The 18,238-nt window shown below is 34.9% G+C and overlaps 1 protein-coding gene across 1 annotated transcript; it reads right to left on the reverse strand.

Moving 5' to 3' along the window:
* Positions 1 to 2,380: 2,380 nt before the first annotated feature.
* timeout (circadian regulator timeout) lies at positions 2,381 to 17,943 on the reverse strand. Its single transcript, XM_089093989.1, has 6 exons — positions 17,853 to 17,943; positions 17,124 to 17,351; positions 15,170 to 15,385; positions 11,101 to 11,297; positions 4,226 to 4,328; positions 2,381 to 2,623 (listed from the first exon to the last, which is right to left on the reverse strand). The coding sequence occupies exons 3-6, from the start codon at positions 15,291 to 15,293 to the stop codon at positions 2,442 to 2,444; spliced, it is 606 nt and encodes a 201-aa protein (XP_088950115.1). The 5' UTR covers positions 15,294 to 15,385; positions 17,124 to 17,351; positions 17,853 to 17,943; the 3' UTR covers positions 2,381 to 2,441.
* Between the last annotated feature and the right edge of the window lie 295 nt (positions 17,944 to 18,238).

Below are 18,238 nucleotides of genomic sequence, written 5' to 3' on the forward strand. Positions count from 1 at the left end.
CACAGGCAAGTTTCTGTGCAGATACTATTTCGAGTTCTTAATTCGATTAGAAGATATTTACACACTGAATATTTTGCAGTCCTCTAATTCAACGCCGTGTGACTTTTGATTCTTTTTTTTTTCGTTAGGTCTTGATTTTTATTTTATTTTTTATTTTTTTTTCGTCCACTACGTAAATCCTCAAGTATACGAAGATGATTACCATAAGTAGGTATATAGAGTTTTACTTCTGTTTGAGTGGAGGGGAGGGGGGTTGAAAAATTACAAAGAATAGAGATGTACACAAAAATACAACACATTGTAAGGAAAATGACGTAAACCTTACAATTTTAAGCTGCATCATTCCTATGTGTGCTTTTGCGCATTTATCTACGTTAGGTTTTATGGAAAGAACAGTTCATTGTTAAACGTATTTAGATGAAAATTTGAAGTAGCGTTTCTCTCTGGACTATAAATATTCCGATCTAAATTCCAGAAAAATAGTTAAATTCCAGAACATACACCATAGTAAATTTATGGGTGAGCATATTCGAATTAATTTTTTTTAGTTCTACCGAGGGAGGGGGGAGGCGGAGCAGAAACCCATAACCAAGCAGGAATAAATAAAGTCTAAATCACTACTTGATAGAATGGAACCTAGAGTTTGATCTCAGCTGCTGCAACCCACTGCGGGGTCCGGATTTTAAATTCGGTCATGAGATTATGCCAAACCATCTCTTCAACTATCGAAACAGGAAGAAGAGAGCCAAAAGCATACTATTAAGACATATAAAATACAAAATACAATTTTCTAAATTATAATAGTAAAGTGAAAATTACATACGAAATAAAGCCCTTCAACTTTCTCGTGGGCAGCAACCTTGCCCAATAGATCCAAGTAACCCAAAACGCCATTTTAACCAATTTTGCCCTAATTTTCGATATTTCGGTTAAGAGAAGACACCACAGCTGGGAACAGTGAGGACTTTGGATCAGGCCATAGAGCAAGTTACTGTCAATGTTCAATGGCTGGAAAAACACTATCAAACCGTCCATAATTGGTTGCAGAACAATTCTGGGAATTCAGTGAAAAACTAATATTGTTGAAAACCCTTTTCTCATTAAATGTTTACTATTACATTTATAGAATCATTAGATACCCAGAAAATTCCTTAAAGTAATACTTATAAAATTAACCCAAACCCAACCGCGGAGACAGATCGGGAAGTTCAGTTTTGCGTTAGTTAATGAATTTTCCGTATGGAACAAATTACTGCAACTTATAAATAATATCGGAGTGTTTTTTGTTTTTTTGCCGAGGCAGTATTTCTATAGTTAAAGCTGCGGCGGAAATTTTTCAGCGTTATCCAGGGATGCAAACATGAAAATATAAATGGGGAAAGGTGGTAGGGTAATTCATCATAGCGGCAAAAAATAAATAAATTCTATAAGATTATATAAGGATATGAGAAAAAAAACCCAAAAAAATCAGGAGATTTCTGAGGGAACGGGAGGGTGGGGGACCCGTCCGCTACCTGCTTATTTGGCAACATCCCTAAAACAAACAACTTTGATATGACCTTTCAAATAGTTCAGTTTCCCAGTTATAGTTTTTCACAATTTATCGTAGCGTACGTTTCTTAGAGACAGCACTGAAAACAGTCCAAGATCCGAAATAGCGACCGGACCTCATTCAAGGGACACAATACAGCATCGAGAATTGAAAAATTAGTAGAAGGGTGTGGTTATGAATTAAAGCTCACAAATCCATCTGAGTTTCATACATATTTCACAGTAGTTATATAATAACACATAAGCATGATACGAGGCAGTTAAATAACTAGGTATATCATCACAGAATTCAATATTTGTATAAAATACGCTCGAACATATGTTTACTCAAGATAAGTAGACTTTTACGATAAATTTCAATATAGTATTCATATACTTGGTGCAGCAGCCTCAAAGTTTTTAAACACCTTACCCTCACCACTTTTCTGAAAACATTCTGTAAAAGCGAAATTTAATGACAAAATCTGGAGACGATTTCAGAAAAAAACACATAAATCGGAATTTATAAGGAAGCAAGAAAAAAGCCTTGGCAGACGTTGGCGTCCTCTTTTTTTAGTCCTAACTACAAAGGTTAAACGAACTAAATAATTCCGAGAAGGAGTATGATTCTCCTATGGAAACACGCCAAATTTTGAGACACAGTGAGCGCCAACCCAATAAGCGGAGGAACTAGTCAATAGTTTGACTTAAAAATCACCTCAGCCTGAGCGTCTGACTCCGAAAACTGACTCGCAAAAAGAGAATATTTCACTTGCTGCCAATAATTAAATTAACCAAAGTCCTAGCAAATACAAAGAATCTGTAAAGTCACCTTTAGCCAATATTCTGTAAAAAATTCATTATTAAAAGCTGATATAAAACCAAGAAAAGGCAATCACTAAAGGCACAAATTAATCAGAATCTGATTCTATTCGAGCTCGTTTGCGTCTATTATTCTGATTTTCGGGTTCTTCTTCACTTTCCAAGAGTCGTCTATTATTTTCTTCATCTTGTGCCTCCTCGTTAACCCCTACGACGTCCTTACCCTCTGATATAAAAGGACTACTCCCCTTTTCAGAAGGCGGTGTACAGCCTATAAAAAATATTAAAAAAAAAGCGTAATTACATTAATCCAGTTTCATGTTGCACATATTTGGTGAAGTGGCATCAATGCCGACACTAGAATTAGAAATTTAGAAATTAGAAGAAATGCATAGTGAAATCATTCGAATTAGAGAAATGGGAATAAAATCAGTTAAAAGAATAGCATATGCCTGTATACATAGAAATAAAACAACATAAATTGCTGGTAATGATATCGCAAAACTCCATCTGGAATGGTATAACTAAATCCCTTTTGAGAAAGAAAATTATAGAGAAGACGATTTGTCTCTATCTTTCGCATGAATTTCTCTGTTCTTTTCTCAGAAAACTTCATATTATATGAATACATGTATTAATTTTAGAGCCAAGTTCACATAAAGTACCGAAAGTGCAAAAACAACAAAGGTTTTTGGATTATCTGTGGCCTTTTCAACAGTAGCAAATACAATGAACAACTAATGATATCGTGTCTACAGGTATAATTAACACAAAAGTAGGACTACAAATTCTTAAGGGTGAGCCCTTTGTTAAAACCCCTTGCACCTATTCTTCTCAGTTAGAGACAATTGCAAACATGTAGTGTTAACAGAACCGTGAAAGTAACATTATCACACTTTTGTATTGGGGTAATTTTTCTATGGTAAATCTACGTTTTGGGACTCATTTTTTCAATTTTCAGATTGGGGTTTCAAATCGGAAACACAACCAACTATTAGACAAAGTTAAGAAATCAAACTGATCCAATCGATTTATTTTTTTTACATAAAGATCTATGACTAATGCAAACTCCCTCAAAGTAGGATTTAAACAAATTTTATGCAATGCTGCTGAAATACAGGCCTTCTGCTCACAAGGGCTTCATAAAATAACTGCACTGTAGGTATTTTATGCTGACTTTATATTAGTAAGGCACTTTTACACATAATGGCAGAAAATTGTATTTCTCCAGGCAATGAATATACTACAAAGAATCATCAGTGACTACAACAATGGGCAGCAAAATCCTTACATAAGTTATAGTTCAAAGCACTGTATATAAATAATAGACAGTATGATCACGACTCAGTAAGGTTTGGCTACTACAGCGTATAAAAGCTCCGCCCATACATTCGTATATTCTCGTCCATTGGATCGCTGATGACAGATCAAATGAGAGCCCTGGAACACGTATTTTCGCAGAAACTTTCTCAAAATGCCTTTGAAACGAACTCGAGACTTCGTAACCTACTTGTAATTCCTAAAAACATCTGATAACATTTCACTAGCAATTACCTATTTTTATATATGTATTGGAATAAATTAATTTAAAATTAGATTCTTCAAAATTTAGTGTTACAAAGGTGCAGCCAAGTTTCACGTTCAAGAGAAATTTGACTTGTCTACCCGTGAAAAAATCGAATGTCGCTTATGTCTATACGTTTCCCGGAGCACTTGCATCTCAGTCCGGCTTTGTATAATGGTTGAGATAGGGAATAATCGTACTGTCTATTATTTATATGCAGTGGTTCAAAGCGTACATATACTACTTGATTGGGGGAATTGAAAATTGAAAAAAAAAATCAATAGAAAAGACGAGAATAACTAGTTCTACCTGGACTTTTAGCAGATTCTTGGCCAATTGCCTCTTTTATTGTTTCACATCTTCTTTTAAGTTGCTCATTCGAAAGTGCACCTGGAACACGCCAATATTGCTCCTGTAATAAAATTGGTTACATCTAGCTTGATATATTTTCGAGGGGGGAGCGGTACTAATTGTCCAAGATCTTATTTTCAAAGAGCTTTTTATTCAAATATGCATCGTTTGAAAAAAAAAATTCTTATATAAACAATTTAGGGGAGCTTGACTTCTCAATATGCGAATGGCATTGGTAATCCACAGGTTTATTTTTTGCAGTATATTTGATTTTTACCAATTATAGGGATAACTGAGAAACATGATTGAACTAGTTATTTGGACTAGAAAGATAATAATGTACCAGAAACATAGGAGGAACTAAGGTTGAGGTAGGAAATAAAGTTAGCAGCTGGTTTCGTATTAAATCAGTAGTTAAACAGGATTGCGTTCTATCCCTATTTGTGTGGATCACTTTGATACACTTTGTCCTAAGGAGTAGCGTTGGGCAATATTCAATATCGATATTGATATATCGGAGTAAATATCGATATCGAATATCGAAACGTTAATATCGAAATCGAAAACGGTATTTGAAATTTTTGGACTATTTTCCGCTTTTTCTGCCTTCTAACGGTGAACGTCCTGCAGAAATGATCCAACAGAAAATAGCTCTTAAAATGGCCGAGAAGAAAAATAGTCATGTATTTAATCCATTGACTCATACATGCTGATGCACAGCATATATACCTGTATTCATAAGTTGGCATAGACTCTTCTCAAACTCGAAATACGTCTAGTTAGGGTGGACTTTCAAATGTTGAGGATCGTCAAAGACCTTGGCTGTATAAATGCCTTAGAGGCTTGTAGGCTTCACTCAGGTCGCACCCGTCACGATTGTCACATATCTGGATCCGCATGTTTCCCCTGACAATCTTCTCCAAGTTGAAAGTAAAATAGGGAGATATGGATTTGGCCTTTCTGGCTTCTGAATCTGTATCAATAGACGCCAGTGTTTAACAGTCCCTGTGATTCAGCTGTGACAGAATCAAGCTAGTTTGTGGGTACTAGATGGCGAAGTTTCAGAAGTCAATGCAATGCATACTTCGCCTGCAGCCGAATCTATAAAGGTTCTGTAGATTTTCAATAGGGAGTCTTCAGTCCTAAGAAAAACTGTTCCATTGAAGTCGGGGAAGTCTTGTAATATGGGTCTCATAAATATGCATACGAGGTAATCTTGAAATTAATCTCTATGCCCGCCACCAGTGTCCCATCTGAGAGTGTTTTCCAAGGCTGATCAGTTAACCAAACAGTTCGTGGTAACGATCAGTAAGTAAGGAGCGACTCGGCCCTAAAAACCAAAAGTCTAAAATATGATTTTGATAGCAATAAATACATCAAAAGAATTGAATTTTTATGCTTATTCCGAAAATATATACAGTTCATTAAATTTAATGTACCCATCAAAAGCTACGAGCCTAAGAAAATATGCGTGATTTTCGAGAAAGGGGAGAAACACCTCCGAAAACGTCAAGGAATCTTAACGAAAACTGCATTAACAGATTCAATATATCATGAAATCCTGCTTTAAAGGTTTTGTCCTCCTATCTGCAAAAACATGAAATTTTGTATTTTTGTCAGAAGAAAGATCACGGATAGGTTTTATTTGTTTTATTTTTTTTTCACCAGGGTGATCGTATCAAACCAATGGTCCAAAAATATTGTAAGAGGGCTCATTCGAACGAATTTGAAAAGTCGTAGTGCCCTTTTAAAGTATCCAAAAATATTGGAGGGCAACTAACCCCCCTCTTACGCACTTTTACCCCTAAGTCATCCGAACAAAATTTTGAGATATCCATTGTGTTTATCTCAGCTGAAAGATCAAACAAGTGTGCCACTGGGCAGAGTCGTATCCAGAATTTTTCAGGGGGGGGGGATACAAAAGAATTTTGTTTTGGTGCAGGATACAAAAAAAAAACTTTTAAAAACGCGTTAGAACTTGTTTCTATTCATTTTTTACGTTTCGAAGAGTCAGGTAAACCTTTCGGGGGGGGGGAGGTGTCAAACCCCTACACCCCCTGGATACGACCTTGCCTCTGGAGATGAAGTGGCGCCCCATAATCTGAGAGAGGACTGTAAGTTATGAATTTTTCCTATTGTTTACGTATAGTATTCTTTATTTGTTAGTAAACAGACATTTTTGATGAGGAGAAATTTTCTGTGGGGGGATTTTCTGTGGGGGGATTTTCCATGGGTAGAATTTTCCATGGGCAGGGAAGTTTCCGGGAATGAACTTACAAGGAGGAATTTTACACGGAAGAATTTGTCAGAACTCCTATACGAAATTTGTCCTATTTCTCTTTGCCGATTCAATTTTTCATATAGAGCTGTTCCAGGGAAATTTTCCTGACCCCCCCCCCACAGTACCTAGGGGAATGGCTATTAGTTATGGATTTTACCCTATGTTTACATACAGTATTTGTTATTTGGAAGTAAACACAATTTTTTGGGGGAGGGGGGATTTTCCACTGGGAGAATTTCAAATGGACAGGAAGTTTCCGGAGATGAACTTAAAAGAGAGAATTTTACACGGGAGAATTCGCCAGAACTTCTACACAAAATTTATCTTACTTTCTCTTTGCCGATTCAATTTTACATCTAGAGAGGTTCCGGGATATTGTCCGGGGAAATTTTCAGAGAGGTTAAAGTTGTCTGGGGATTTTTTTCGCGGGAAGGAGGGATTTCTCACGGGAAAATCTCCATGAGGAAGTTTTGTGCGGGAGAAATTCTTCATGGCAGTATTTTCTGCGGGAGAAGTTCTCCATGGGGGAATTTTCCACGGGAGAAATTCTTCATGGGAGAATTTTCCGCGGTAGAAACTTCCCATTTGGAAGATGGAATTTCCAGGAAAATTTCCTGCTGAAGGGTTTTTCCGGCATGATTCAAAAAAAAATTAAGAATTAAATGAAAAACAATCTTTTTTTCAAATGAAAGTAGGCTAAAGAGAATTTCCTAGGCGAAACTGTCCGCAAGAAAATTTCTGGGTGGAATTTTCAGGAGGAATGGATTTGTCGTGGGGGAGGGAGATATTGTTGGGAGAAGGGAAATAGTCGACGGAGGAGAGAGGCAAATTCCCCGGCATTATTTGACAGCGACCAGAAATCAAATAAAAAAACAAGTTGTTTTCAACTGAAACTAGGGAGGAACATTGCTTAAAACGAAAATAAATTCTACCGAATGTGAGGGGAGATACCCCCTCCTCTATACCTCACTTTATATGGTTAAGTTTAACTTTTTAATAAGAAGCTTTTTCAAAATACTAAAAAAACAACGTATATGACTGGAATCCCTCTCATATACGAAATAATTTCTGTTCGTTTTAAGTTTTAATGCTGAACCTTAATTTCAGTTGAAAAAACTGGTTTTCTATTTATTTAAAAACTGAAAAGTAAAACCAAATCTCGGGGGAAAACATTGACATGGCTCCGATTTTGAATCGATTATCGAATATCGAAAGTAAAGATATCGATATATCGTTTAATCAAATTGTCGCCCAACACTACCAAGGAGCCCAGGAAAGGGAATGGGGGGAACACGGAATCAAATGGGAAGTAAAATTCTTCTAGACTTGGATTATGCTGATGATTTTAGTATCTTAGATAACAATGTTAGCAAAATGAACGAACTGTTAGAGGTTTTGCCAGTTCAGGGCGCTAGAATAGGTTTGAAAATTAATGTCAAGAAGACAAAGTCGCAAAGACTAGGAATAAGTGAAGGTGAAGAGTTGATGTTGGATAATGAAGAGATCGATCAAGTGGACAGCTTCACTTACCTAGGTAGTATTGTTAGTAAAAACGGTGGGTGCAGTGAAGTTGTTCAAAGTAAAATAACAAAGGGCAAGGGTGTTTTTATCAAAGTTGAAAAAAGCTTGGAAGAATAGGAAGGTAAGTCTCCGAACCAGGGTTAGAATATTGAAAACTACAGTGATGAGAATGTTCGGATATGATTCTGAAGCGTGGTCGCTCCGAAAAAACGCAGGAGGATTTACTAGATGTTTTCCACAGAAATTGCCTGCGGATTGTTTTGGGTATCTGACGGACTGCCAAACAGTAAGCTGTACAAAAATATGGTTAAATCCCAATTTCTAGGGCTATAATGCGAGAAAGGATGAGATTGCCAGGACACATTCTACTGATGAAAAATGACAGATTGCCGAAGATTGCCCTTGTAGGCCAACCGTCTAGGGCCAAACGAAAAGCAGGGCATCCCTGAACGGGGCAGGAGGATAACGTAAGGTAAGATTTAAAATAAATGGGAGCTTCTTGGAGGGGTGTAAAGAGGGAGGCTTTGAATGATTGGGATGGAAGAGGAGCGTGCATAGCTGTGTTGGCCTCAGGTCGCTTGGTGCTGCAGTGAGATAGTAGTAGTAGTATTAAACACACAGTAGGGAGGCGCGAGGGGGAGGGGGAGAAAGATTTAGACCCATACCCATTTTCCGAAATGTGCATTTATGATGACCTATGTAATTCGCTAGTTGGGTTGGGGATTTGCTAAGACCAATCAAAATGAATTTTTCCGCAGATACCTGTTCCATTGAGCCATATTTTCCACGTAAACAAATAATATTAAGTTTATATACAAAAATATTCCATTGCACACAGGAAGAGACAATTTTTTTTTCGGCTAAAGATCTAAAATGTGCCATTCCGATTTAACTTTCTTGGCTAAATAATATATATATATATATATATATATATATATATATATATATATATATATATATATATATATATATATATATATATATATATATATATATATATATATATATATATATATATATATATATATATATATATATATATATATATATATATATATATATATATATATATATATATATATATATATATATATATATATATATATATATATATATGATCATCCACTTGGCTGTGGTAATCCAAAGGACGCTAGGTGACATTATTTGGAGAAAGTAAGGAGAAATGCTCCTTAGACATTCAGTATTTTTTCGTTTTTTTCCGAAATACGTTTTGTCCTTTATTCTCACTTACAAAAATAGCTGGAAATAAGAAGTTTTTGTATCAAAAATGTTTTTTCCTTATTTGAATGCTTAAACAAAAACTTTGTTTTGATAATAACTACTTCTATATATCACTAAAAAAGCACATATTTTTGGACAAAAATATTTGTAAGTTTTTGTCTGAAACATCAAAAACTTCACAAAAAATTAAAAATATTCAAAGAATTGTTACTCCACACTCTAATTGTTAGAGATACTCTGATAAAAAGCAGAAGTAAATTCAGCATAAAGTACTGCATCAGGTAAGCATTCCCAAACAATAAATTTTGTATTAAAGTTTTTTACTTTAATACAGTAAATTTTTTATAACACTGTTTCCTCCATAACATACGGGACATTTCGTTAAAAGCAAGTGTATTAAAATAGAAAGTAAAGGAGGATTGCACTTTGTACACAAGTAGAAGGCGAACTGGAAAACGATGAAGAAAAACTTGCATAACTTTTCAAACCCTACTTCAGTTATTTTCACCAAGGCTTAATCAACTTCGAAAAAAAAAAAAAAATTTAATGTCAGATTCATTTAACCTAAGGCAAAAAAAGGCAACATATATATTTTTTTAGGTGAAGGGGAGTTGGTCACTTTTCCCTAATCTTTAAAAAATATATACTATTTTCTTAAAGCCGTAGAGTTTGGGTTCGCAAGTTTCATTCAAAGGTTGAGAGTTTCAGAATTTTATACGTAGTTTGGTAACTGTAACCTGTTTAGTCTCACGGCTCGGGTACCGAGTTGGGACGTTAAGGAAATCGGGGGGCATGGGAAATTTGAGGGATAATAAAAAATATTTTGTCTTTGGTCCTCAAAGATCAGTACATGCTACAGGTCTGTTTCCTTTTCGTTCTTGTTGTCCGAGAGGATTTTTATCAAATTACGGAATAAAATAAACACAATTTTCCCCCAGAGCCAATAATATCAACTAACAGCAAGGAAAGATAATATTTGAAGAAAGAGACACGATGCTCAAAGAAACTAGGCTTTAGGAGTTATGTAATGAACGTCAATTTAATAAAAAAAAAAAACAATTCTTCTAGATTCTAATCAATCATTGCTAAGCCAAAGTAGATGACAAGTTATTAGGGATGACCAATCAGTATTTATTTCCATCAAGTTTGTTAAACGAATTCAACAGTTTATCCGTTTGGCTAGAATGCCATCTAATAAAAAAATAAATTCCAGGAGCAATGGCAACAGTGAGGGTGTTATCATGATTCAAATCGGAAGTGTCTAGCTTTCCAATTCGAAGCAACAGAATACATCTATCTCCTCCAAGAATTCCATTCAAGAACAATCTCTGAACAGAGACGACTCTGCTCTGGAATGCACTTTCTACAAGATGCACATTCAAGAAGAAGGACAAATCGGCAGTGGTATCTAGAGAAATTCATTTTTGATAATTTCAAGATTTTACTCGATGTTCTCGTCATAATGGAGATACATAGACTGTAAATACGCAACATAGACTTGTAGTATACAAAACACTTGCCCTACTAAAGAGCAAAATACCGACATGACTTTGGCATTGTAATGCATGTTCAAACGCGGCTAAAACGGGTGTTTAAATACTGTCTGGTTTCAAACAAAAACCTAGATATATTCAAATTTCTAGAATTAGTCTATTTGGCAGAAAAAAAAGAGTGAAAATAGTGACTGAGAGTCAGGCCATAAAGGAATGAATTTGCTGGCTTTTATGTTTAGTTAATCACACAAAAAGTGTGATTTAAAGGAGCATATTTTGCTAAAAATAGTTATTACCTGTCCGATGATAGGTTGTCCCAAAGTTATTGCGGAAAGAAGCTCCAAAAATAATTCATCTTCAAAGGCAGTTTGCACTTCTTCTAAAATAGGTACTAAAGGGACACTTTCATGGATACCATTAATTTCATCTACTTCTCTATCTGTTACCACTTCTTCCAAAGATTCAACAAGCCACTTTAAGCTTTCTTGGTAATCTAAAAGCAGGATATAATCTATAATAAAAGCGCTTTTGAAATACAGAATAGCTATAAACTTAGGTACATAGAGTTTAGCCCTTTAGTAAATGAGCGGTGAGGATCAGGAGGGCTATCGGGGGAGAAAGATCCTTAAATCACATAGAACCAATCTTAAGGAAATCCTATCCCCTATGTGCCACTTTCAAGACGACTAATATAGACACGGCCACCACACATTTTTTTAGGCTGAATTGTTAATTGATCTCTACCTTTTTCATAGTTCTAAAAATAACCGGGATTGCACACCTTTAATTGCGTCATCCTCAGCCAGAAGGAGATCTAAAGGAAATGTCCTACCCTTGGAGGGGGAGGGGTATCTGAGCGTTTTATAAAAGTAAAGATTCCAAAAACTAGATCTATACAGATCCCATACTTGGAGGGCAGGGGCGTAATTTACTATAGGATAGGGGGCAACTTCCCCCCTAGACCCCAGTCCCCCCCCCGGTTGAAATATAGCGTCTTCAAAAATCTTGTCAAAACTATGATAGGTCTACATAATTCGCATATCCACAAAAAACAGATCAGTTTTCTTTAGTATACCTCTGCCTTTATGGCACTATACGGCTCATTTTTCCTTTTTCACTGTCATTTTCACTTGACTTGGGAAGATCAGCTCCAAATTCAGTGGGAACTTATGGCTTCCCGCTCCTATGTAGGTACTGTGTCTATATCGTCCGTTGAAACTGTCCTTAAAAGTTTGAAATCGTCATCTAAGGATTTTGATGGGTTTCTTCCGCTTCATCTTCAGCCTGTTTGAAATTTTTGATTTGACACCTTCAGCTATTTTTTCATGTTTGTTAAATTTGTCTGTTGTGCCCGATAGCTTCATGGGCGGCATAATAACTTCATTTGTTAAAAAGACAAATCTGCTCTCAACTGTTCGTCTTTATCAACCTTTTACGATATCTTACAATCCCAGTGAAGTTTAAGAATATATTCTTCTTCCATATTTTACTTTGTGGATGAATTTTAGAGAGTCATCTTGGTATAAGCCTGGGTCAGGATGCAGCCATGCTCATGAGATATTTTCTTCTCTTCTTCTGAGTACTTCTCAAAATATCCAAACTAATCACCCTCGCGCTCTAGATATTTCTAAAGCTTTCTATTCTATTAGCCTCCTTTCACTTATTTCACTAACTTTTTATGGAAAGGATGAATAAATCATTCTCTTGTTGAAGTACGATATTAGTACTCTTCCTATGTTCTTAAATTTTGCTATTCTATTTTCTCTTTTCTTAAATTTGTCCTCTTTTCTATTCTATTTTAAAAAAGGATATCGTTTCGGGAAGGGGTCTGACAAGGAAGTGCTTTATCACCCGGTCTATTCAAGGTATGAATTTCTAAATTAATTAATTATATACTTCCGAACTATTTTACACTACCTGTTTGGTATCAGCACCGATAAGGATAGCCTTTTCAAGTCTTCGATTATGCCTTTATTTAAACGGTGATAAGTCCACATACCCCACTTTCGGCTCTTTACATCCTTCAGTTTCGGCTCTTTGGCTCCTTCATTTTCGCTTCTGGTGTGAAAATTTACTTACGTCCCCTACGTTACAGCATCTAGGTGGGTAGACATCAATATTGCAAACAAATTGCGCTCTTTTCATTCTTGGCTGATTTCTGATCTCAGGATGAAGATCCGGTTGGTTACTCGGGAATAGTTGAAAATAGAGGTAAATATAATCGTATAGCTTTATCCAAATCATTCAGCTTTTTGAGAACACTGGGTTCTGAAGCTTTCTCTATTGTATCCTCAATTGAAAAAAAAAGATACTTCTTCTGTATGTATTTCCAGTACTGCAAATCCATTCGTTTTCTCCCTTCATGGTACCACAATAGGAAAACAATGTCAAAATTCGTTATAAATGACAATTTCAGTAAAGTTACTGAGCTAAGCAGAAAGCTTTGGGATATCAGCAATAATAAACTGCCACCCCTTCACCTCTTGAGATCAAATTTATTTTTTTCAATTACTATTTTCTTTCCATTTTTTATTCGTTTTACTCCACTATCTACTTTTTCTATTATAGATTAAAAAAGAATTGAAATAATAAAAACATCGAAATGTTTTTTTTTTTTTTTTTTTTTTTTTTTTTTTTTTTAAGAAGCCGAATGATCCTTGTCTCATCTCACAAGATTCAGTAAACCGATGACTAGTTTAAGATCTATTTATTTGTCTTATATTTGACCTTCAAGTGAGTATATTTGCCCCGTAAAACATCCACGTCTCCCTAAAGATGAGGTATCTAAAATTGGGAATTCTCAAAAAGAGCACTAAAAACCGATGACTAGTTTAAGATCTATTTATTTGTTTTATGTTTGACCTTCAAGTAAGTATATTTGCCCCATTAAACATCCACGTCTCCCTAAAGATGAGGCATCTAAAATTAGGAATACTCAAAAAGGGCACTATGCAAAAGGACACAAAAAGGGCACTAAAAACCTCTCGATTCTTCCTTTTACTACTTACAAAGATGGTAAAAATCCGCTTTCATCTGGTATCATTGGGAAAAACAATACAAACTTACCATGAACTGTGAAGTGAAATACCCAGAGTTCAACTTTCTTCGTCACTTTCTTCCTCCGTACCAAGCATGGTAAAACAGATTAATTAGGATGAATGCCAGTAGACATTTAGAGGAAGAGAATCTCACTTGGACAACATAAAGATATCATAATTCCTTTGTTTATTATATTAGTAGCCATTGTAGTCAGTGATTTATTGCTTGTCATTTACTAAAAATTTACTTTGTTTTGTTTACAAAAAACTGACACCACACGAGAAATTTCGGAGCTATTTAGCCCCCTCCCGTTTCGAAATATGGGTGTTTCGTCTGACCCCTATACGTTTGATGTTCTTTGTCCCTTTAAGATGAAAGTTTTATTTATAATCAATATGTTTGTATTATAGTAAATTTACAACTATCTTGAATTAAATACGTACATAAGTTCACTAATACAACCCCCCTCCGTTATACAGAACATTACTGGCTAAGAGATCCAGTCACACTCTTCACTAGCCTCAATTAATACAGTTAAAATAAATGAGAGAAATATTAATATACACAGAACCTTGATAAATAAATAATCCTAACCTCATAAAAAAATTCAAAACATCAACACAGATATAGATTTTTACTGAAAAGAAAATAGATGTATTTATTTCATTTAAGTCTTTTTTATTTAGAGTTAAAAGTTCAATATTTGTATCACGAATTCTGATATCTTGACCAAAATCTGGTTGAAAATAAAAGAGAAATGTCATTATTATGAAAGAAAGGCAAGCTCGAATTCTAATAGGGTAGGACTAGCATATTCTTTTTTCAGTTAAGCTAATAATATTATTATTACTGAATTGGTATTTGACCCCTTGACTAAAGTTTACCATTTTAAAAACTCAGCAAGGGAAAGGAACATCTTGAAATTTTTCAATATTTTGGCAAAGTAATTAATCAGTTATTTGAGGGAGGGGGGGGGTGTTAAGAAGTAATAGCTAATTCAAGCTACTACTGATGCGATTCATGCTACAACGGATGGTCTTGGTATTAAGAACTATTTTGAAAGCAACGTTTCTTGAATATAACAAACTAACGTTGAATATAACAAACGTTTCTTGAATATAGACTCGTAAATATGAAAAACAGAAGAAAAAGCAGCCTTTTTAGATTTTTTGTTACCCCAAAAATGATGGCACCTGGGGAGGTCCAACACCCCCACCCCTCTTCTACGCCACTGACTGTAAAGAATAGCAAAATTATATTCTATACAAAAATAAATAGTAAGAAAATAAGAGTAAAAAAATATATAAATAATAGTATGCAACTGACTTTTGTCAATCAGCTGCTTTAATAGGTCGTTAACTCTATCCAACATAAATGGAACGGCTGGCTCTCTTCTTGGTTCTTCTGTTAGCAGATGATTTTGTTTTGGATCTTTGGATTTTTTCAGCATATAAGGCACAAATGGCTTGGGTGTCAAAGCATGATTGTCATCGGATTCCGAATCAGATGAGCCACTAGACTCAGAAATTTCATCTGAAGTGCCTTAGGATAAAAAGGTTCGAATAATTAATGAGAAAACCTATAAATTGGTAACAACTATGAACATGAAGGTAGACTACTTAAATTCACAATCAAATCATAACTGATGTACAGCAAAACCCTAGCATCTGTATTATTTGGCAAAAATCAGTTTAATATATGTCTGTATAAGTTCCAAGATACGTCTCCACCACCTTACAATAAACAAAACCTCAAATAGGGATAAATCCTTTCACTAGACAGTGAAAATTCACAAAATAATATTGGATATTTCGGTCCCATGTACAGTGACCGTCATCAGCAGAAATATTCATTGGTCACTTTACATTTGACCGAAATGTCCAGTATTTTTTGTAAATTATCACTGTCTAATAAAAGGATTTATCCCTATTCTTTTATTTATCATCATGGAAAGGCAGTGTAGTCTTCGAAATTACCTTCCGCGCAACATTACTGTGAGGATCATCATTGGCTCAAAACTACTGGATTTTGAAGGTCCTGTTTCTTTACTTTTGTTAATCAGTTTAGGAAAAATTTCACTTGCTTGAATAATTTGTAAAAAAAAAAAAATAATAATAATGATGCGAGATTTTCATTGTTTAAGGGCGATATTTGGATAGCAGCTATTTCGTTTTTTTTATGATTTACTTTTAACTATTTTTAGCTTATTTTTTACAAACATTAATTACAAGGAAAAAAAAGTGCACTTTTTACCCCATTAAAAAAAAAGTACACCAAAAAGAGTCAGTAATGACACAAATAAACCCAAACAAGACAGTTAAAACGTTTCAAAATCAGAACCACATATTAATGCTTTTATTAGAATTGGTCTAAATAAAGGAAAATTGGAAAAATCCTATATACGTAAATTACAACAAACTAATATTTGAAATAAAACGGGCGAGAAATGAGGTAAAACCCTAATTTGTCACTGATTTTGCTCATACTAAAGTCAAATATTGTTTATTTTGGAAATGAATAAATTCAATCGACTTCGTGGCTAGTTAAGACAAAAAATATTAAAATAATCTCGAGAATTTTTTTTCTTTTTCTGTGATGAAGAGAATTCTACATAGGAGCTTAGCACTATATATTCGGCAAGTATAATTGAGCCATCAATACAAAATACCAACCGTATATGTCATCTTCACACCCAGAACGAAAATCTACCAGCAATTAATGAAACTTATGGCTTTCTGAGAATTTACAATTAGATGCTCCCAGTACTCTTTCGGCAAAAATAAGTTGTAAATTTCTGGTCTGATGTAAAGTCCAGGTTAAAACTAAAAGATTTTAAGAAGCTGAAAATGATTACATAGAGTTTATTATGCTCTTTGGTTAAATATTATACAATTTTAGAATTCATTAAACAAAACAAAAGAATTCAAACCGAGAAGCTTTTAGAAAGATAGAATAAATTCTCAGTCTGAAAATTTTTTTACAATGTTTTATTTATATCTACAGGCTATTCTCCTTTTTATTCCTTTTCCTAAAATACTGATTTGAGTAATTTTGAAATATTTGGGCCTCGAGATTGGCTAACTGCATATCCATTTTAGGTTCCAAATGGTAAAACTCAGATACTGAAGGCCTCATTTCAGTTTAGCCTAATATTTTCTATTAAACCATCAATAATACGAGCTTTCCTTTTAAAGTCTTGACAATTGAAGGCAGTTTATTACTTTCTTTTTTTCATTTTGAACTGGAAGGAATGATAAAACATCAAAGAATTACAACTCACCATCATCAGCTTCACGCCGAGAAACTTCTTGTCCATTCAAGATCCCTCCAAGGTCATCGAAATCATTGTCAACTGGCTTCCTTTTCTTTGGATTTAAACCTTTCTTGGATAATCGTTTTTTCCTCAGCGCAGTCGGGTCACTAACAAAGCCCAAGTCGATTATCTTCTGCTTCACACGATATTTAGGGCGTCTAACTGATAGATGCTCCACAATTCTTTCGAGAGGATCTATAAAAGAGCCAGATAACGTTTGTAATATTTGTTGCAGTGCTGTGACTAGCTTTTGGACAGTTAAAAAAGTAGGTTTTTCGACCATTCCTGCGAAACTCTAGTATGTTAGGTACCAATCAAGCAATCAATCAATTTCAGTGGTGGATCCAGGGGGGGCGAAGAGGGATCCCCCCCCGCCCCTAATGTAGTCCAAAGTAGTGTAGTTTACTTAATTGACGCAGGTTTGCGTTAATCAAACTTGCTCCTGACGCAAGTTTATCGGATCAACCTATTTTGCCCCCCCCCCACCCCCCAAAAAAATCTGGATCCACCCCTGATCAATTTATTCATACTTAAGACAATTGTTTCATCAGCATAACTAATCGATATTCGGGCGAAGAGGCATAGCTTCTTGGGAGTGAATATATGTTTCGTCCAAAAGGAAACCAGTCATACACCTTTTGAGATATAAACACTAATCTTCCTCAAAATAAGCATAAAGTAATTGGCCGTACTTACCCCATGAAGCAAAAATTTACATCGAAAATCCTTTTCTGTTGCGTAGACTCATTACCCATGGAGCTGGTGGTTATCTAATTGCCAAATACAGAAACATGTAGTCAACTTAACTGATCTCATGGTGAATATAATTTTAAAATCTATTTGAAACAATTACGTTTCAAATACTATGATATATAGTTTCTTTGACCTGTAGCTGAATTTAAGGCAAAGACGAAATTCAGAACAATACATCGTAGTTACTAGGTGTAAAACTGGTATACTGGAAAATCCAACTGTTCAGAAAGAAGAATTAACTATTTAATTATGCCACACATTGTGCCATTGCAATTGGTGTTTTTCACTTTTACGCCCAAGCAGTAACAACCATTTTAAAAAAAAGTAAA

Source organism: Artemia sp. Qi Xiang Cuo, chromosome 9, assembly GCF_049724085.1.
Source record: "Artemia sp. Qi Xiang Cuo chromosome 9, ASM4972408v1, whole genome shotgun sequence".
In the NCBI taxonomy this organism is placed as follows: Eukaryota; Metazoa; Arthropoda; class Branchiopoda; order Anostraca; family Artemiidae; genus Artemia; species Artemia sp. Qi Xiang Cuo.

Bases quoted from the DNA above. Each gene is read 5' to 3' on its own strand.
- timeout (XM_089093989.1), bottom strand. From the start codon at position 15,293: ATGCTGAAAAAATCCAAAGATCCAAAACAAAATCATCTGCTAACAGAA. The intron at 11,298-15,169 runs GTCAGTTGCATA...TCCTGCTTTTAG, and splicing joins AAAGCAGCTGATTGACAAAA to ATTACCAAGAAAGCTTAAAG. The intron at 2,624-4,225 runs GTAGAACTAGTT...TATTTTTTATAG, and splicing joins AGAATCTGCTAAAAGTCCAG to GCTGTACACCGCCTTCTGAA.